The 19,671-nt window shown below is 49.9% G+C and overlaps 2 protein-coding genes across 2 annotated transcripts; both read left to right on the top strand.

Annotated features, from left to right (window-relative positions):
- Window positions 1-2,001: 2,001 nt before the first annotated feature.
- Window positions 2,002-6,357, top strand: LOC129406101 (proteoglycan 3-like). Its single transcript, XM_055143994.1, has 6 exons — window positions 2,002-2,019; window positions 2,348-2,508; window positions 3,111-3,400; window positions 4,481-4,612; window positions 5,366-5,477; window positions 6,191-6,357. The coding sequence occupies exons 2-6, from the start codon at window positions 2,451-2,453 to the stop codon at window positions 6,247-6,249; spliced, it is 651 nt and encodes a 216-aa protein (XP_054999969.1). The 5' UTR covers window positions 2,002-2,019; window positions 2,348-2,450; the 3' UTR covers window positions 6,250-6,357.
- Window positions 6,358-13,781: 7,424 nt separating this feature from the next.
- LOC129405821 (proteoglycan 3-like) lies at window positions 13,782-17,619 on the top strand. The gene is made up of 5 exons (XM_055143398.1): window positions 13,782-13,929; window positions 14,522-14,820; window positions 15,734-15,865; window positions 16,617-16,728; window positions 17,438-17,619. Exons 1-5 carry the CDS (start codon window positions 13,872-13,874, stop codon window positions 17,494-17,496), a joined length of 660 nt encoding a protein of 219 aa, XP_054999373.1. The 5' UTR covers window positions 13,782-13,871; the 3' UTR covers window positions 17,497-17,619.
- The last annotated feature ends 2,052 nt before the right edge of the window (window positions 17,620-19,671 follow it).

Below are 19,671 nucleotides of genomic sequence, written 5' to 3'. Positions count from 1 at the left end.
CATTTTTCCCCCCACCTGTCTAGACATTTTTGATCAACATGACTGAAGGAGGACCCATTGAGAACTAAAGCAGGGAGAGACCAAGGGTTCTACTAAACTCTGTACCATGCTCCGTATGCCAGGAATTACTTGGCTTTAGAGTGTTATCGTGCAAGATTGAGAATCTTGGTTGAGAAGCAAGAGAAAAGTATTTTACACATCAAGATGAGTATAAGAGAGAAAGAGGGAGGGAGATAAAGGGGATACAGTTGGGGAGAGAGGGATGAGGGAAGAGAGAAGGTCAAAGAGAGGCTTTGCAGCTGAAAAGAAATTTAGTTCCCTGATCTTTCAGATCACACCTTGCAATGCACAGGGGTTACTCCTAATTTGGCACTTAGGAATTACTCCTGGAGGTGCTCGGGGGACCATTTGGGATGCTGGGAATCAAACCCGGGTCGATCCTGTACAAGGCAAACACCCTACCTACTCTACTATTGCTCCAGAGCCCTTCCTGTGCAATATTGGCTGGTCACTGTCCCTCTGGATTCACACGGTCCCATCTGTGAGAGCTGATGATGGTGTGAGCTTCCAGGGATGTGGTGGGCTGAGTGCATAGGAAGTAACTGGTCTACAGAGGACATTAGGAGGCCTGAGGTTCCCTTTGCCCGCCCTCCCCCCTTTCCTCCATCATTCTGCTCTCTGCTGAGACATCAGCCAGAATCACTCCTGAGGTGAATGGAAATTATTCAAATGGGACACCTCAGGTGCAAGACACCCACAAATGGCAGTAGGTTCTGGGAAGTAGGTTTCTCTAGGTACCTCCTGATATCAGAGTATGACAATTAAGCAAATTTCTTTTTAAAAAAATATTTTATTGAATCACATAGATAGAGTCTTACAAAGATGTTCATGATAATCATTTCAGTCAAACAGTATTTCTTTTTTAAAAATCTATTGATTCACCGTGAGATATAGTTACAAGCTTTCTCATCTGAGTTACAATCACACAATGATCAAACACCCATCCCTCCACCAGTGCACATTACCCACCACCAATATCCCCAGTATACCCCCACCTTCCCACCCTCCCACTGCCTCCACGGCAGACAATATTCCCCATACTCTCTATCTCTCTACTTTTGGGCATTATAGCTTGCAATGAAGATACTGATAGGTTGTCATGTTTGGTACTTTATCTAGTTTTAGCACACATCTCCCATCCCGACTTTTTTCTCCAACCATCAGTTTTTTAGTGATCCCTTCTCTATTCCAGCTCTCCTCTCCCTGCCTGCTTGTTACGAAGGCTTCCAACTATGGAACAATCTTCCTGAGACTTCTGTCTACTATCCTTGGGTGTCGGTCTTGTTTTATGTTATTTTATATTCCACAAATGAGTGCTTCTATATCGGTCCGTCTCTTTCTGACTCATTTCACATAATATGATGCTCTCCATGTCTATCCACTTATAAGCAAATTTCATGACTTCATCTCTCCTAAAAGCTGCATAGTATTCCATCATGTAGATGTACCAAAATTTCTTTAACCAGACATCTGTTCTCAGGCACTTGGGTTGTATCCAGATTTTGGCTATTGTGAGCAGTGCTGCAATGAACATATAGCACAGATGTCGTTTCTACTGTGCTTTATTGCAGCCTCAGGATATATTCACAGAAGTGGTATTGCACTTGGAATACTCAATTTCTAGTTTTTGAAGGACTGCACATATTGTTTTCCAAAAAGGCTGAACTAGTCGGCATTCCCACCAAAGGGAGAGTGTCCCTTAGATTTCAGTCAAACAGTATTTTAATGCCCATCCCACTACCAGTGTACATTTCCCAGCACCAGAGTCCCCAGTTTGCTTCCCATCACCCCCCCCACCCCTCAATTAAGCAAATTTCTTATCAGTAACTCTCTCCCACAGCCCCCCAGCCTGGAGCAATCATAACAGCTTCTTCCCACTTCCCTAAAAGCACAATATAAGGGTCTCCCCCAGGGGCTCAGCAGCCAGGCGTGCTGAGAGTGGACGCCTTGGATCATTGGGTGAGTCCCCCTATCCCTTGTTGCCTAGGGTGGAGAATCCAGAACTAGGAGGAAGCAGGAACCCATGCGGTCAATTGCTTGGAGGCTTGTTTTCAGCACTGGTGAGGCTCCTTCTCCCTCTGTCCTGGAGCCAGAGGATGCCCATGTTATGGAGCCAGAATCTAGCCAGGAGCGGGGGAATAAATGTTGTTCCAGGAGCACTGTGGGTGCTCGCAGGAGAAAAGGACTTATGTCTTAGTGCTGACATTTCTGCGACCTGCCCCAGGTGCTACAGCTCAAGTGTGTCTTTAGGAAGGCAGTGACACTCTTTAGCTTTGCCTTTAACCAGCCAACTCAGACACCGCATCTGTGCTCCGTGCCAAGGGACTGTGCAGAAGCACTCGACACCCGCAAAGGAGGAAGGTGTTGTGATCCCGTCCCCAATTGGAGAGATGAAGCTGCCCCTGCTGCTGCCCCTCCTGCTGGGAGCTGTCTCTGCCCGCCACCTGGGTGAGTCCTGCCCGGCCTTCCCAGCCATTGCTCTCTCCCCTGTTCTTGTTCTCCTGGGCCAGGGCCGCAGCTTTATCTTCTTTGGTGCCCTCAGCTAGTGCTTCTTGCACTAGGTTTCCGCGAGACTCAGAGCTGTGACCAATATCTCTCTAGCAGCCTTCACAGGGAAAAAAACAGGCACCTGGTGAGACAAAGGCCTTCTCATAGTTGCTTCTCAACCACCCCGCCCCCCCACCAAATAATGGCCAGTGGGATGAAGCTCTTACCCATCTGGACAACTTGGGCCAAGAGATCTGACTTTGCCCAAACTAGTTAGGCACTCTTAGTCTTGCCTCCACGTGGAGACCTTAGGAAGGTGTGTGTTTGTGAGTATGTCTCTGTGTGTATCTCTGTGTGTCTGTCTTTCTGTATATGTCTGTGTGTGTCTGTGTGTATATCTCTGTGTCTGTCTGTCTCTGTGTCTGTCTGTGTGAGTGTTTGTTTGTGGTTGTGTGTGTCTGTGTGTGTCGATCCTGTCCATGGTCCTAGAAGGAGACTCCACCTTGATGACAGATTTTATTGCCATCTTGCCTCTTCTTCAGGGGATAATGTTTCCCCTCTAGAGCATCTGGACACCCAAGTCGACATCAGCCAGAACTTGGACTGCTCCGGGGAGCAGAAGGGACAGCTGGCACTGCATGGAGAGGAAATTTCATCAGGGGAAGAGGAGGCCGAAGCTTCTGACTGTCAAGAGACTTTCGAGGATGAGAACGACCTAGATTCAGACCCTGCGGCCTCAGGGGACTTTGAGGGCCCCAAGGAAGAGGACACAGTTCAATTGCAGGGCACTCGTGGGTACAAGAGCTTTCACCCTGTGTTGGTGAAGACTCCCGAGGCATTTGCTAATGCTAGGGTAAGTGGCAGGAAAACTTCTGGGAAGTTCCAAGGAAGGTTGTGTGTGTGTGTGTGTGTGTGTGTGTGTGTGTGTGTGTTAGAGTAGGAGTGAAGAGAGAGAAGATTCAAGCATCTGTTTTTTTCTCCATCCAGACTAGTAGTTCTTCATATCAAGCGTTGAGTGATTTCATGAGGTTTTAGCAAAACACAGATCTCTGGCTTAACAACCAGGAGTTTGCATTTATAACACATTTCTGGGTGACAATGATGTTGGTGCTGTGCAAAGTGCACATGGAGACCCAAGAATCAGACAAAAGGAGTCACTCTGGGTCAGATGTCACTGTGTGAAGCACTGGCTTGGTCTTTCCTGGACAGTGTCCTTGCAGGAAACTAACATTGTGTCTGCATTTGTAAAGAGAGGAGAGGCAGTACCAGCTGTAACCAGCATGAAGGAATATGGCCGCAAGTTGCTAGACTGGGGATAAGGATAAACTGAAACCTGGAAAGTATCAGGAACAATCCCTGGGCCTTGGCAAAGCTCTGCACACATGATGACTGTAATTATTCTGGCCATGAATATTACTCCCTGCACGATGCTCCTGATGACATGGGCTGGAGGTAGTACAATGGGTAGGGCACTTGCCTGATTGTGGTTGAATTTCTGGCGCCCTATATGAGCCTGATATGTGTGATCATGAAGTGCAAAGCCAGGAAGAAACTTGAGCATAGCTGGCAGTGGCCACTAGACAGAACAGGAAAAGATGTTCCAGAAGACAGACAAAGGAGCAAGAAATCTGAGCTGGAGTAATAATATAGTGAGGTGTGCTCTTGCGTTACATGCAGCTGACCTGTGTTCCATGGGCAACATCGCGAGCACCACCAGGGGCAAGTCCTGAGTTCACCAATAGAAGAAAGCTCTGAGCGCAGGTGGGCACGGCACAAACTCCAAAAATAAATATAGGAGCAAGAAATGGGACTGAAGGAAAACAAGGAGGTCCCTGGATTCTGACAGCAGAACTGTGGAACTTTTCCTAGAGAACCAGGAAACCTGGGGGAACCCAGGGTGAACTCCCCAACCCCTGTCCTCTTCTCTCTGCAGGAAACATGCAGGAAGTGGTACAAGGGCAACCTTGTTTCCATCCACAATCACAATACCAATTACTACCTCAGGAGTTTGTCCAGTGGGGTAAACCAAGACAAGGTCTGGATAGGAGGGTCAATGACTCAGTCGGTAAGTGAGCACCCACCTCTCAGGGACAGGAAGTTCTTTCTGACAGCCCACAAGGTGCCCCGTTGCACCTTGGCAACTGAGTTGATGAGAACAGCAGGGAGGGGCATTCTGGCTCAGGAGTACCCCACTCTGGACACCCCTTTCTTCCCAAAGCCCCATCAAGTGACTTCATGATCGTCACTAGAAATCTTCCAAGGACTGGCACAATAGGCAGAAGATGGTGGCGGTCCAGCTTCTCTTCCCTTGGCCTTCTCACTTGGCCCACACAGCTGGTGGCTACACATTCATGCATGCACCATGGATTGACCAACTTCCTGGGAGCTTCTGTTTCCCTCAGGGTCCTTCTCTCCGAGTTTGTGATGGCAGATGAGTAAGAGCCCAGATGTTTGCTACTCAATGTGCTCATGGATCAGCAGTACCAACGTGCCCCAGTGGCTGGTTAGGAATGCACAACCCTGGCAGAACCCTGCTCCCAAACTTCCTAGACAGAGCTTGTATTTTAATAAGACCCTGGGAAAATCGGTGTGTAGTGAGCCCTGCAAAAGCTGTGTGGTCCCCTGGCATTAGTCACACAGCCTTGGGGCTGATGGGTCTTCTGGTAGATGACCCAGGTCAAATGAGTCCTCAAATGAGCTTATTCATAGACTGATGGTCCATAAGGGACACCGAACTCTGACCAAAAATCCTATGGGACCATGAGAGGTTGTTACCTTGGATTGGTTTGTCCTCTGACCCAGAGTACTTTTTCTTTAGTACCAGTGGATACAATTTACATGGACAGATGGGACCCCTTGGAATTATTCATATTGGGCCCCAGGAGAGCCAGCGAGTGGAACAGGATACTGTGTGGCCCTGCACACTAAAGGTAGGGGATGGATGCCAAGTGAGAGTGTCGTGGTGGGAGGATGACTCTGACCCATTGTCCCTCTGAGCTGCCTGGTCACACGCCCTAACCCAGGTCCTGCCCGCATTGGAGACCCAGCAGATGGCAGTGAGGGCTGACGCTGGGCTTCCCGTGGCAGACAGCCAAGAACCTTGAGGGGCAGGGGACAGACGCCGAGTGGCCTTCTCCCTTCTCCCAGCAGAGCTCAGCCCTGGGCCTGGGGAGTGGGATGGGTCCTCTCTTTCCTCTGAGCCAAGGGACAAGAGTGAAGGAATGATGTGACAGGCAGAGCATCTGAGGGAAATGCAGGTGTGGGTCAGGGTTGAAGGCAAGAGGTGGGGACAGGGCCTGGCTGGCAGGTTTATGGCCATTGTGGAGAGGTGTGGACGCCAGAAATGAGGAGCTTCAATAGTAGCTGAGTCCATATGGGTGGAGTATGGGTGGAGTACCTCTTGCAGAGCTGAGGTACAGTCAAGTGCTTACCCTATCCTGTCTCAGTGTCCCTGTGGGTGCAATGGGAAGATAGTGCCAAGTCTGGGGTCATCGTGAGGATGAAATTTTGTGTCTGCAGATAGACCTCCTCCCAGGAAGAGCTCCGTGATCAGCTGCATTAGCTGGGAGGTTGAGGAGTGAAGGTGGGAAGTCTGCTAAAGAGGCTGTGAGCCAGCTGATGTCTCTGTGTGCTCTGTTGCCAGGGGGACTTTGGTCTCGAGTTGGTTGCTCAACATTGTTGCCCTTCATCTGCTCTGCATAAGCCAGAGGTTCCGGTTCCTGTTACAGCAGTTCCAGTTCCAGCAGTTCCGGTTCCGCTGCCACCTCCCTACTCAGGAGCTTCCTCCCTTTCTCTGTCCTGGGGCACTTGGCTCCATCCCTCAGCTTCTCTGTCAATCTAATAAAGGCTCTCTCAGTAGTTCCTGACTTGTTTGTTCAATTGCTCATTTTGAAACTCCATTTGCTGGAAAACGCTAGATGCACTTGCTTCCACCATGTGACGGAGTCTGGGGAGGGTGTCCAAGGCATTTAGCTTTAGCGCCATCAGCATGCAGGACATGACCAAAGGGACCGTTTTGGTCTCCCCAAAGGGAGTTTCAAAGATTGCACACTCAGGGGAGAGGAAACGGCCCTTCTACTTTGTTTGCATTCAGAGTTATGTATGCATGGTGGGGAGTGATTTTTCATGCTTGTATGTGGCAGGTGGGGGGACGAATCAAAAATTCTTCTGACAAAGCTAGGAAAATACTACAGCAGGTAAGTGCTTGCCCAGTACAGGGCCATCATTTACACCATGTCGCCCCAAGTCCTACCAGGAATGATCCCTGAGTGCAGAGCCTGAAATATACTTTGGACACTGCTAAAGGTGTCTCTTAAGTCCCCCAAAAGAATTCTGTGGGGGGAACTGGACAGCCAGCAGGGATGCCAAGCTACTTCAATCCTCGGAACTGCATATGGTCCCCATGCGAAGCCTGCAGTGACCTTGAGTATAGAGTCATGAGTAAACCTAAGCACTGTCAGCTGTGACATAGCTCCACCCCCACGACATCATAAGTAATAGTTAAAAATAACTGTGATGGGCCATGAGAGCCTGTGTGGACAGACACGTGGAAGGAGGAGGGTGTCTCGTGTCTGAGTTCAATGGACACCACTTCTAAGATGTGTTCCCCAAACCATTCCCAGGAGAAGGACCATTTCTCCTGACCCTCCCATCCCTCTGCTCCACACCCACCCTCGCTCTCAAGAGACTGGTGGTACTTGGGGGCCATCTCTGGATCAGTGCTTAGGAATGACCCTGAATGTCATTCATGTGTAGTTCTGGGGATTCAAATCAGAGTCGAGGCAAAGGGAACCGAATGCCAGGCAAGTGCCTGCCCTCCTGCACTATCATCCTGGTTTATTTTCACCATTGTTTCTTGGGCCTCCACTTCAACTATTATATATTTACTCATCTGGCTCTCTTGGACGTTTTTGTCTTAACTAGCCCTCGATTCCAAGGCAAAAATTCACAGGAGCAGTCTCTGGGAGTCTGATTGGTGAATTATTGAAGAATAGACCTGTGAGTAGAAAGGGAAGAATATTTGTAACAGTGGGTGTGGGGGAGTGTAAGGGCTGGGGATGGTGGTGGAAGGAAACCATAAGAAGGATATAAAGAGGGGCTGGAGCGGTAGCACAGTGGGTAGGGCATTTGCCTTGCAAGCAGCCGACCCGGGTTCGATTCCCAGCATCCCATATGGTCCCCTGAGCACCGCCAGGGGTGATTCCTGAGTGCAGAGCCAGGAGTAACCCCTGCGTATTGCCAGGTGTGACCCAAAAGGAAAAAAAAAGAAGGATATAAAGAAATAGAGAACGCATTTCCTCCTCTCCAAGAGAACAGTATTTCCCAGGATCCCTGCTGGTAGCTGACCCTGAGCCATGCTGGCTGTGAGTGCAGAGACCCCTGGCAACTCTGGCCTCCAAGTGGGTCTTGTCACACCCAAGAAATCAGTGACCAAAGGCACGGCCAGAGGGATCGGAGGGTTAAATCTGGAGGTTTTAATTTACTTGTTACTGTAACCGATACTGGTGTAGCCTGATGCATATACGAAATAAGGTGCTTGCACATGCTACGATTTTACTAAATGCAGCTCAGGAAACAAGAGCCCAGATTCAGAAATCAGAAAACTCTGGATTCAAGTCCCAGACTTGCCCTTCCTATACTTTCCTACTTTTGAATTACACTGTGGAGGGCTGGAGTGATAGCACAGTGGGTAGAGTGTTTGCCTTGCACGCAACCAACCCGGGTTTGATTCCCAGCATCCCACATGGTCCCCCGAGCATTGCCAGAAATAATTCCTGAGTGCAATGCTGGTGCGACTAAAAAAAGGAAAAAAAACAAAAGAAAAAGAAAAACACAGTGGTTTACCAAGTTGTTTGTGATGACTTATTAAAGGCCTTCAATATTCCGACCCCATTCCCACCACTACTGTCACTATCCCTCCACCGTTGTCTGTTCTTCCAACCACCCTTCAAGCCTGCCCCACAGCTGGCCCTAACCAATTTACTTTATATTGTTAGGTTCCACTTAATGGCTAAGTGAATGATCAAAATGTACTTCAGTAAAATAAAATTTGTGAAAATCGTTGTATCTCATCATGGAAACATTAAGTCCTTGTCTGAGGGTTTTCTAAGCAGTAGAAGCTAGTTAAGCTTTCTGTGTCGAAGTTTTTGTTAATCAAGCTTGGCTTTCTTAGGGCAGAGAAGGGACCTGTTGTTTTTGACCCTTACTGATTTTTGACTAGATGAGTAGTCTAAAGAAGGCAACGTGTAATTTTCAGAAAGATCTAGTAAGTAGTAGGATGTGGATGTAAAAGTCTAATGAAGCACTTGGGTTTGGTTCCCTGGCGGAGATTCAAAAGTGTGATTTGCAGTTTCAAATTAGACAGGCATCCCTGTGGTCATGGAGGAATTCTTTGAAGTTTGAGCAATATGTTTGCCCAGGGTTTGAATGCAAAGAGAACAGGGCCCCCACAACGGAGAGGAGCTGCCTGTAGGCAAAGGAGGTCGGGGAGAGAGGAGCAGCGCGAGACCTGGGGAGCCCTGTCCAGACTCGCTGGCTAAAGTCCTCTGACATGCTCTTTTCTTCTCTGTCGAACAGGGATGCTCAAATTGAACAAGGCTCCTAAGGGATCAATCATCCTGGGGCTGCTCCGGAAGGTCTGTCTGATGGATCATTCCCACCCCTGGATGTGACTGGCCTGATGGTCCCCAGGATAGTGGCAATAATGAGGAGGGTCTAGCCTTCCACCCCCTCCTCTACTCTGCAGGACTCGAGCTTGAACTGAGGGCATTTGGGGGCACTGACACTTGCCCGTTACACCCCTAATCAGGTAGATAAATCGACAGTTGGGCTTGATGAAGATAACAGTCTGTTGCTCTATCAGCCCACAAGCGACTTCTTAGGCACTTCTTCATTTGAGTGTACCCTGGGAGGGCAGAGGAGGGGGCGTGGAGTTCAGGTCTTTCCAGACTCTTCTTAACCTGTCCCTGCTGCCCCGAGAGCTGGAATCAGAGGAGCCAATTCCCATGGCCCAGCAAGGATGCCTCCGAGCTTTCCTTCGGGATGAACCCACTGGCTCTGGGAATGACATCTAAGTCAGGGCTCGCCTCTCTTTGAAGTTCCGTGACTACGGCTGCAACCTGGTGGATTCAAGATTTGATGCTTTTGTTTCTGTTTGGGGGGACCCACCTACAATTCTCAAAGGTTACTTCTGGCTCTGCACTTAGGAATATTCCTGGTGGTGCCAGGGGGACCATATAGAATGTCGGGGATTGAACCTGGTCCAGCACTGCAAAGCAAATGTCATACTCACTGTACTATGGAATCAAGTTTTGATATTTTGTTCAACATCGGTTTATAGCTTTTGCTTTTATTTTAAAGAAAGGTTGCATTAAAAATGGATTATCTGTATTAATGAATTTCTTTGTTATTTTTTTATGGTGCTGGGGATTGAATCCAGGACCTCATATACACAATGGGAGTATTCTATTGCAGAGCTCACGATCCACCCCACCTCCTTGGTGGGGGATGTACTGAATTCTTACCCCTTCAACTTTGCCCTTGAGGGCACCTCACTCCTCTTCCTCTTAGTCCTATACTTGGGAGAGATGGAGATAGAAGTGGGGTGAGGAGAACATCCCCTAGAGTGTCTGAATGCTTCTCTAGGATGCTGTCCGTTACAACTGTCGCCACATGACCAGAAGGTGCACTGGTGGCTGGATCTAGATCAAAAATCTGGGTCAGTTCTGCTTCTGATACTTGTCGAGACATATTTGATCATCATGACGAAGGGAGGAGCGATTGACAGCAAAATCAGGGAGAGACCAAGGGTTCTACTAAACTTTGCACCAAGCTCCATATGCCAGAAATTACTTGGCTTTAGAGTGTAATGGTGCAAGGTTGAGAACCTTGGTTGAAAAGGAAGAACAAAGGATTTTACAAACCAAGATGAGTATAAGAGGGCGAGGGACGACGCCATCTTGCCACAATCAACAGAGAAGCAGCAGGCATTCTCGTGAGCAATGCGGCCTGGAAAATGCTCCAGACCCGAATGGGGCCAGCAACATCGGGGAGCCGGACGGAGGAGGTGCAGCCTGCACACCTTCTCCAGATGGAGCCCTGGCGACACTGATCAGCAACTAACACTGCTCTGGGATTCGGGACTGGGACACATCCGAGCCGCGCGGCCGCCCGACCTTTTCTAAAACCTGAAAACATACAATTTTTTAATGGAAAACTAATTATCAAATGCTTCCTTAGTAGGGCTATCTCATTTGGGGGTATAACTCCCACAACAATAGTTAGTTTTGTGTTGAAATATGGAACGTAATCAAGGTAAAGAGAAAAAAAATAAAATAAAATAGGGACGTTCATCCCCCTCAAAAAAAAAAGAGGGCGAGGGAGGGAGATAAAGGGGATACAGTTGCAGAGAGAAGGTCGAGGGAATAGAGGAGGTCAAAGAGAGGCTTAGTAGCTGAGAAGCTTTGGAAATTTAGCTCCCTGTTTCTGTTATCTATCTATCTATCTATCTATCTATCTATCTATCTATCTATCTATCTACTCTTTTGGGTCACATCCAGCGATGCACAGGGGTTACTACTGGTTCTGCACTCAGTAATTACTCCTGGTGGTCTGGTGGTACTCGGGGGACCATTGGCATGCTGGGAATTGAACCCGGATTGGCCGCGTGCAAGGCAAACACCCGACCCTCTGTGCTATTGCTTCAACCCCCTTCCTGTGCAATATTGGCTGGTCACTGTCCCTCTCTATTCTCACAGTCCCATCTGTGAGGGCCAATGATGGTGTGAGCCTCCAGGGATGTGGTGGGCTGAGTGCATAGGAAGTAACTGGCCTACAGAGGATGTCAGGAGACCCTGAGGTTCCCTTTACCCGCCCTCCCATGTTTCCTCCATTATCCTGCTCTCTGCTGAGACATCAGCCAGAGTCACTCCTGGGGTGAATGGAAATTGTTGAATTGGACACCTCAGGTGCAAGACTCCCACAAGTGGCAGTAGGTCCCAGGAGGCAGGTTCCTGTAGGCATCCCCTGATATCAAAGCAGAAGTATGACAATTAAGCAAATCTCTTTAAGAAATTTTTTTCTATTCCACAGATGAGTGCAATCTTTCTATGTCTGTCTCTCTCTTTCTGACTCATTTCATTTAGCATGATACTTTCCATGTTGACCCACTTATATGCAAAGTTCATCACTTCATTTTTTCTAACAGCTGCATAGTATTCCATTGTATACATGTACCAAAATGTATACATTTCTTTAACCAGCCATCTGTTCTTGGGCACTCGGGTTTTTTCCAGATTCTGGCTATTGTAAGCAGTGCTGCAATGAACAAATACGTGCAGATGTCATTTCAACTATACTTTTTTGCTTCTCTGGGATATATTCCCAGAAGTGGTATTGCTGGATCAAATTGAAGCTCAATTTTTAATTTTTTCAGAAGCGTCCATATGCTTTTCCAAAGTGGCTGAACCAGTCAGCATTCCCACCAACTGTGTAGAAGTGTCCCTTTCTCCCCACATCCTCTCCAACAGCGGTTGCTTTGAAAGATTGGACTCATATGTGGAATATAAAATAACAGAGTAGGAGACTAACACCCAAGAATAGTAGTATATAATACCAGGGGGTTGGCTCCATGGCTGGAAGCTGTCCTCACATGCTGGGCAAAAGGCAACCCAGATAGAGAAGGGAACACCAAGTGAAATGTGATTGGAGATCTCGCGCAGGAAGGGAGATGCGTGCTGAAAGTAGAGTAGAGACTGAACATGATGGCATCTCAACATCCCTATCGCAAACCACAACACCCAAGGGAGAGAGAGAACAAAATGGAATACCCTGCCACAAAGGCAGGGTGGGGGGTGGTGGGAATGGGGTTGGAGGGACACTGGGTTCATTGGTGGTGGAGAATGGACACTGGTGGAGTTATGGCTTCTCGAACATTTTATGAGGGAAACACAAACATGAAAATGTGTAAATCTGTAACTCTACCCTCATGGTGACTCATTAATTTAAAAAATTAATTAAATTTTAAAAATCACGATCACAAATCACAAAATCCCGTTAATCATCAATTTCTAGAGCGGGCTTGGTAACCTCTCCATTCGTCCTTTCCCTGAGATCTTAGAAGTCTCTCTCGACTCCGCCCTCCCAATGATGTCACACTGGAGGCTCTTTCAGGGTCAGGGGAATGAGATCCAGCTTGTTACTGGATTTAGCATATGAATACACCATGGGAAGCTTGCAAGGCTGTTCCATGTGGGCAGGAAACTCTCAGAAGCTTGCCAGTTTCTCCCAGAGGGAGAAGTAGGCTACAAGATATCGCATGGCTGCTTTGCGGCCTCGTGCTTCTGGGAGCTCGCTTTTAAGTCTCTGGATGTTGGCCGTTGATGGGATTACACACACCTGGGTTCCTCTACCTTCTTGCATGAGGCCTGTCCGAACGTGTGGAGAGAGGCCTCGAGCATGGCTGTAGATAGGTTCCGGTGGTCTTCGGCCGCCGGGAGCTCTGCTCCGGGTGGGGAGGGAAGCTGGAGCCCATCCCCTCTGAGGGGCCCTGGGGAAGACAGCCAGGCATGCGGGCAAAAAAATTTTTTAAATATATTTTTTTAATTGAATCACTGGCAGATAGACCCTAACAAAGCTGTTCATAGTTAGATTTCAGCCGAACAGTATTTCAATACTATCCACCACCAGTGTACGTTTACAACCACCAGAGGCCCCAGTTTGCTTTCCATCACCTCCCAACCCCCAATGAAGAAAATTTCTTATCAGTAACTCTGCCCTCCTGCCCCCCACCTGGAGCAATCATAACAGCCTCTTCCCACTTCCCTAAAAGCACAATATAAGAGTCTCCCCCGGGGGCTCAGCAGCCAGCCATGCTGAGAGTGGACCTCTCACATCCTTAGGTGAGTAACCCCATCCCTGATGCCCAGGGTGGAGCATCCAAGGCTGGGAGGAAGCAGAATCCCATGCGGCCATCACCTTGGAGGCTTGTTCTCAGCACTGGTGCATCTCCTCCTTCTGTCTTGAAGGGAGCCAGGTGCGAATGCTATGGAGCCTGAATCTAGGGCCGGCTTGGGGGGGGGGGCGCAATTGCTGTCCCAGGAGAATTGTGGGTGCTTCCAGGAGAAAGGGACTTAGATCCTGGCACTGACATCTCTGGGACCTGTCCCAGGTGCTACAGCTCAAGTGTGTCTTTAGGAAGCCAGTGACACTCTTTAGCTTTGCCTTTAACCAGCCAGCTCAGACACCGCATCTGTGCTCCGTGCCAAGGGACTGTGCAGAGGCACTCGACACCCGCAAGGTGTGTGACACTGTCCCCGACTGGAGAGATGAAGCTGCTCCTGCTACTGCTCCTCCTGCTGGGAGCTGTCTCTGCCCGCCACCTGGGTGAGTCCTGCCCGGCCTTCCCAGCCATTGCTCTCTCCCCTGTTCCTGTTCTCCTGGGCCAGGGCCATAGCTTTACCTTCTTGGGTGCCCTCAGCTAGTGCTTCTTGCACTAAGTTTTCACAAGACTCAGAGCTGTGACCAATATCTCTCTAGGAGCCTTCACAGGGGAAAAAAACAGCCACCTGTGAGGAAGAGGCCTTCTCACAGGGGCTTCTCACACCCCTAAAATACTCACCTACGGGGTGAGGCACTCACACGTCTGGACGCGTGGTCCAAGAGATTTGACTTTGCCCAAACTGAGTTAGACCCTCCTACTCTAGCCCCCACGTGGAGCCGCTTGGAATACATGTGTTTGTGTGTGTTTGTGTGTCTGCCTCTGTGTGTCTCTGTGTGTGTCTATCTCTGTGTGTATGTCTGTGTGTCTGTCTCTGTGTATGTCTGTGTGTGTATGTCTGTCTGTGTGTCTGAGTATATATCTGTGTGTGTCTATGTGTGTTTTAAATCTGCGTGAGTGTTTGTGTGGCTCTGTGTGTGAACTGTCCATGGTCCTAGATGGAGACTCCAACCTGATGGCAGGTTACCTCTTCTTCAGCGGACAATGCCCCCCCTCCAGAGAGTCTGGACACCCAGGCCGACCTAAGCCAAGACCGGGACTGCTCCGGGGAGCAGAAGGGAGAGCTGGCACTGCATAGGGAGGAGATTCCACCAAGGGAAGAGGAGGCCGAAGCTTCTGACTGTCAAGAGACTTTTGAGGATGAGGATGACCTGGATTCAGACCCTGCTGCCTCAGGGGACTTTGAGGGCCCCAAGGAAGAGGACACAGTTCAATTGCAGGGCACTCCTAGGCGCTATGTGTTTGTGAGGACGCCCCAGACATTCTCCAGAGCTCAGGTAAGTGGCAGGGAAACTTCTGGGACGTTTCAGGGTAGTGTGTGTGTATGTGTGTGTGTGTGTGTGTGTGTGTGTGTGCGCGCGCGCGCGCGCGCGCGCGCGCACTCCCTACGGTAGGAAAAAAGATTCAAGCATCTGTTTTCCCTTTCCAGACTAGTAGTTCTTCAAATCTAGCATGAGCAACTCTGTGTCCACATGAGGTCCTGGTAAAACACAGATATCTGACTTAACAGCCTGGAGTTTGCACTCAGCACGTGTTCCTAGGTGATGATGATGTTGGTGCTGTGCAAAGTGCACATGGAGACCCAGAGATTCAGACAAAAGGAGCCACTCTGGGTCAGATGTCCCAGTGTGAAGTGCAGGCTTAGTCTTTCCTGGACAGTGTCCTTGCAGGCGACTTCACATTGTGTCTGCATTTATAAAGAGAGGAGAGGTAGTGCCAGATATAACCAGCATGAAGAAATATGGCAACAAATTTCTAGACTCAGGATGAGGATGAACTGAGACCTGGAAAGTATCAGGAACAGTCCCTAGGCCATAGCAAAACTCTCCATAAATGGTGACTGTAAATATTCTGGCCATTAATAATACTCCCTGCAAGATGTTCCCGATGGCCTGGAGGTAGTATGATGAGTTGGATGCTTGCTTTGCCCACAGCTCATCTAAGTCAATCTCCAGCATCCCATAGGGCCCCCCAAGTCCTGCCAGGAGTCATCCCTGAGCATAGAGTAGGAGCACAGATGATTGTGCCCCAACACAAGACAAAAAGATGTTTTTGAAGACAAGAGCTTGGAGTAGGATTGAGGGGAAAGACGTGGTCCCTGGCTACTGACAGGCAGCAGGACCATGTGCGACTCTTTCCTAGATGGAATTCAGGGTGAACTCCCCACCCCCTGTCCTCTTCTCTTTGCAGAAAACGTGCAGGAAGAGGTACCGGGGCCACCTCGTTTCCATCCACAACTTAAGAACCAATAATGAACTCAGCTGTTTGGCCAATTGGGTTAACCAAAGCCAGGTCTGGATAGGAGCGATTCGAAGGCACTGGGTAAGTGAGCACCCACCTCCCAGGAACAGGAAGTTCTTCCTGACAGCCTCCAGGGTGCCCCTCTGAACCCTAGCAGCTGAGATGATGACAGTAGCAGGCAGGGGTGTTCTGGCTCAGGAGAACCCCACTCTGGGCACCCCTCTCTTCCCAACCCTCCGTTGAGTGACTTCATGCTCGTCACTTGAAATCTGCCAAGGACTGGCACAATAGGTGGGCAATGGCTCCAGGTCCAGCTTCCCTTCCCTCCGCCTTCTCACTTGGCCCACACAGCTGGTAGCTAAACATTCATGCATGCATCATGGACTGACCAGCTTCCTGGGAGCTTCTGTTTCCCTCAGGATTCTTCTCTCCGAGTTTGTGATGGCAGATGAGTAAGAGCCCAGATGTTTGCTACTCAATGTGCTTATGGGCCAGCAGCACCAGCATGCCCAGGGGGCTGGTTAGGAATGCACAACCCGGGCAGGGTCCTACTCCCAAACTTCCTAAACAAAGCCTCTATTTTCATAAGGCCCCCGGGAAACGTGGGTGTGTAGTGAACCCCGTGAAGGCTGCGTGGTCCCCTGGTATTGGTCACACACCCTGGGGCTGATGGGTCTCCAAGTAGGTGGTCGAGTGAGTCTTAAGATGAGCTCATTCGTAGACTGGGTGTACATAAGGGAGACAGTGCTCTGGCCAGGGCATTCTCTGCAGCCACCAGAGACTGTTTCCTTGGATTGGTTTGTCCTCTGACCCAAACTATTTTTTCCTTTAGATCCTGGGCAGAAAATTTAAGTGGACAGATAGGAGCAATTGGAATTTTGCACGCTGGGCCCCAGGACAGCCACGGAGAGGAAAAGGACGTTGTGTTGCCCTGAGCACCCAAGGTGAGGGGATGGATGCCAGGGTGAGGGTGTGATGTAGTGGGAAGATGACTCTGAACCATTGTCCCTCTGAGCTGCCTGGTCACACTCCTGAACCCAGGTCCAGCCCACATTGAAGACCCAGCAGATGGCAGTGAGGGCTGACGCTGGCTTCCCGTGGCAGACAGCCAAGCAGCTTGAGGGGCAGGGGGCAGACGCCAAGTGGCCTTCTCCCTTCTCCCAGCAGAGCTCAGCCCTGGGTCTGGGGAATGGGATGAGTCCTCTCTTTCCTCTGAGCCAAGGGGACAAGAGTGAAGGAATGATGTGACAGGCAGAGCAGCTGACGGAAATGCAGCTGTGGGTCAGGGTTGAAGGCAAGAGGGCCTGGATGAAGGTTGTTGGCCATTGTGGAGAGGTGTGGACGCCAGAGATGAGGACCTTTGATAGTGGCTGAATCCATATGGGTGGAGTCAGGTTTCCACATCCTGCCTCTTGCTAAGCTGAGATACAGTCAAGTGCTTACCCCACCCTGTCTCAGTGTCCCTATGGGTGCAATGGGATGATAGTGCCAAGTCTGGGGTCACCGTGGAATGAAAGGTTATGTCTGCAGATAGACCTTCTCCCAGGAAGAGCTCCGTGATCTGCTGCATTAGCTGAGGGGTGAGGCGTGAAGGTGGGAAATCTTCAGAGGAGGCTGTGAGCCAGCTGATGTCTCTGTGTGCTCTGTTGCCAGGGGGCCTTTGGAGGCGAGCTCCTTGCAAAATTAAGCTGCCTTTCATCTGCGCTGCATAAGCCAGAGGTTCTGGTTCCAGTTCCAGCAGTTCCGGTTCCGGTCCCACCTCCCTGCCCTGGGGCTTCCTCCCTCTCTCTGTTCTGGGGCAGTTGGCTCCATCGCTCAGCTTCTCCATCAACCTAATAAAGACTCTCTTAGCAGTTCCTGACTCGTTTGTTCAGTTGCTCATTTTGAAACTCCATTCGCTGGAAAACGCTAGATGCACTTGCTTCCACCATGTGACGGAGGCTGGGGAGGGTGTCCGAGGCATTTAGCTTTAGCGCCTTCAGCGTGCACACATGACCAAAGAGACCGTCTTGGTCTCCCAAAGGGAGTTTCAAGAATTGCACATTCAGGGGAGAGAAACTGGCCCTTCTGCGTTGTTTGTATTCAGAGTGTTATATGCATGGTAGGGAGTGATTTTCCGTGTGTGTATGTGGGGATTAAGGGCAGATAATGGTGCTGAAGCAAGTATTTTTGTGGAGGGGTCCCAGATACATTACAGGAGGTAGGGTGCCTGCCTTATACATGGCCAACCTGGGCTTGATCCCCACCACCCCTGGTTCCCCGAGTTCTGCTAGGAATCATCCATGAGTGTAAAGCCAGAAGTAAGCTTTGAGCACAGCCAAGTGTGGCCCTTCACCTCAGGAAAAGGAATTCTGGTGGAGGGACTGGAGAGACTGGACAGCAGGTTAGGTTACCAACCTGGTTCAATCCCTGGCACTGCCTATGGTCTCCTAGCATAGCCAGCTGTGACCTTGAGTACAGAGCCACGAGTAAGCCCTGAGCACTGCCAGGTGTGACCCGACAGCCCTTCTGCCACACACACACACACACACACACACACACACACACACACACACAAGTATTAAAAAGAACTGTGATGGAGCCATGAGGGCCTGTGTGGACAGATATGGAGAGGGAGGAAGGTGTCTAATGACAGAGTTCAATGGCCCCTTCTTCTCAGATGTATTCCTCCAAACCATTCCCAGGGGAATGACTATTTCTTTTGACCCATTCCTCTCCTTCATACCCACCCCCACTCTCAAGGGGGAGCTACTCCCCAGGTAACAGAGGGACCCCATTCTGCATCTACAGTTCTAGGTTCCAGCGTCCCCTGCTGCCCTGGTGCTGTTTCCTGGAGAGGGGATACGGAGAGAGAACCTGTAAAGTGTTTTTGGCTCCAAGAAGAGGTGGAGATGGATGTCTCCAGAGGTCAAAGAGCTCTGGGTGGCAGGAGGCTTTTGATCTCTACATGGTGGTCTCCCAAGGGCAAAGAAGGAACGTTGCTCTGGTATGAGCCTCCCCTATGCAGGTCCCGGGGTTTTGGACCACATCTGGTGGCACTCTGGTGCGATTCCTGGCTCTGTGCTTAGGAATCACCTGCATAGCAACTGACGGTGGTGGAGATTGGGGAGGGGGGGCGAGGGGCAGCCATAGTCAAGGCAAAGGGAGCTGCATGTGAGGCATGTGCCTGCCCTCCTGCCCTATCGCTCTGGCTCCTTTTCACCACCTTTTCTTGGGTTTCCACTTCACCCGCTATATATTCACTCATTCGGGCCTTCTAGACTCAGGGTAAACTCTAAATTCAAAAGCGACACTCCCAGGAGCAGAATACCTCAGGGAGACTGATTGGTGACTTGTTGAAGAATAGGTTTTGTGAGTAGAAGGGGAGGGATATTCATAACAGTGGGTGTGGGGGGAGTGGAACGGAGGGGATGGTTGTGGAGGGAAACCACAGAAAGGCGACAATGAAGGAGAGACGCATTTCCTCCTCCCCAGGAGAAGAGTATGTCCCAGGATCCCTGGCAGCAGCTGAGCCTGACCCATGCTGGCAGCGGTGCTGGGACCCCTGGCAGGTCTGGCCTCTGAGTGAGGCCTGGCATTCCCCCGATATCGGTAACTTGGGAGTCTGGTGGCTGTAAAGGCACAGCCACAAGAAGCGGGTGTGTTAAACCTGGAGGTTTTAGTTTACTTGTTACTGCAGACAATTCTGGTGTAGCCTGATGCATACAGAAAATAAGGTGTTTGCACATGCTCCAAAATTTCCAAACAAAGCAGAGAAGGCGAGAGCCCAGACCTGGAAATCCTAAAGCTCTGGCTTGGAGTCCCAGCCCTTCCCTTCCCATTCCTGAGCCTTGACTGGGCTCCGCGCGGTGCTGAAAGACGGCGACGATGACGAGGCTGAGTTTGAT

Source organism: Sorex araneus, chromosome 6 (assembly GCF_027595985.1).
Source record: "Sorex araneus isolate mSorAra2 chromosome 6, mSorAra2.pri, whole genome shotgun sequence".
NCBI lineage: Eukaryota > Metazoa > Chordata > Mammalia > Eulipotyphla > Soricidae > Sorex > Sorex araneus.
The sequence above is the reverse complement of the archived record's forward strand: the minus strand, read 5'-3'. Positions and strand labels throughout refer to the sequence as shown.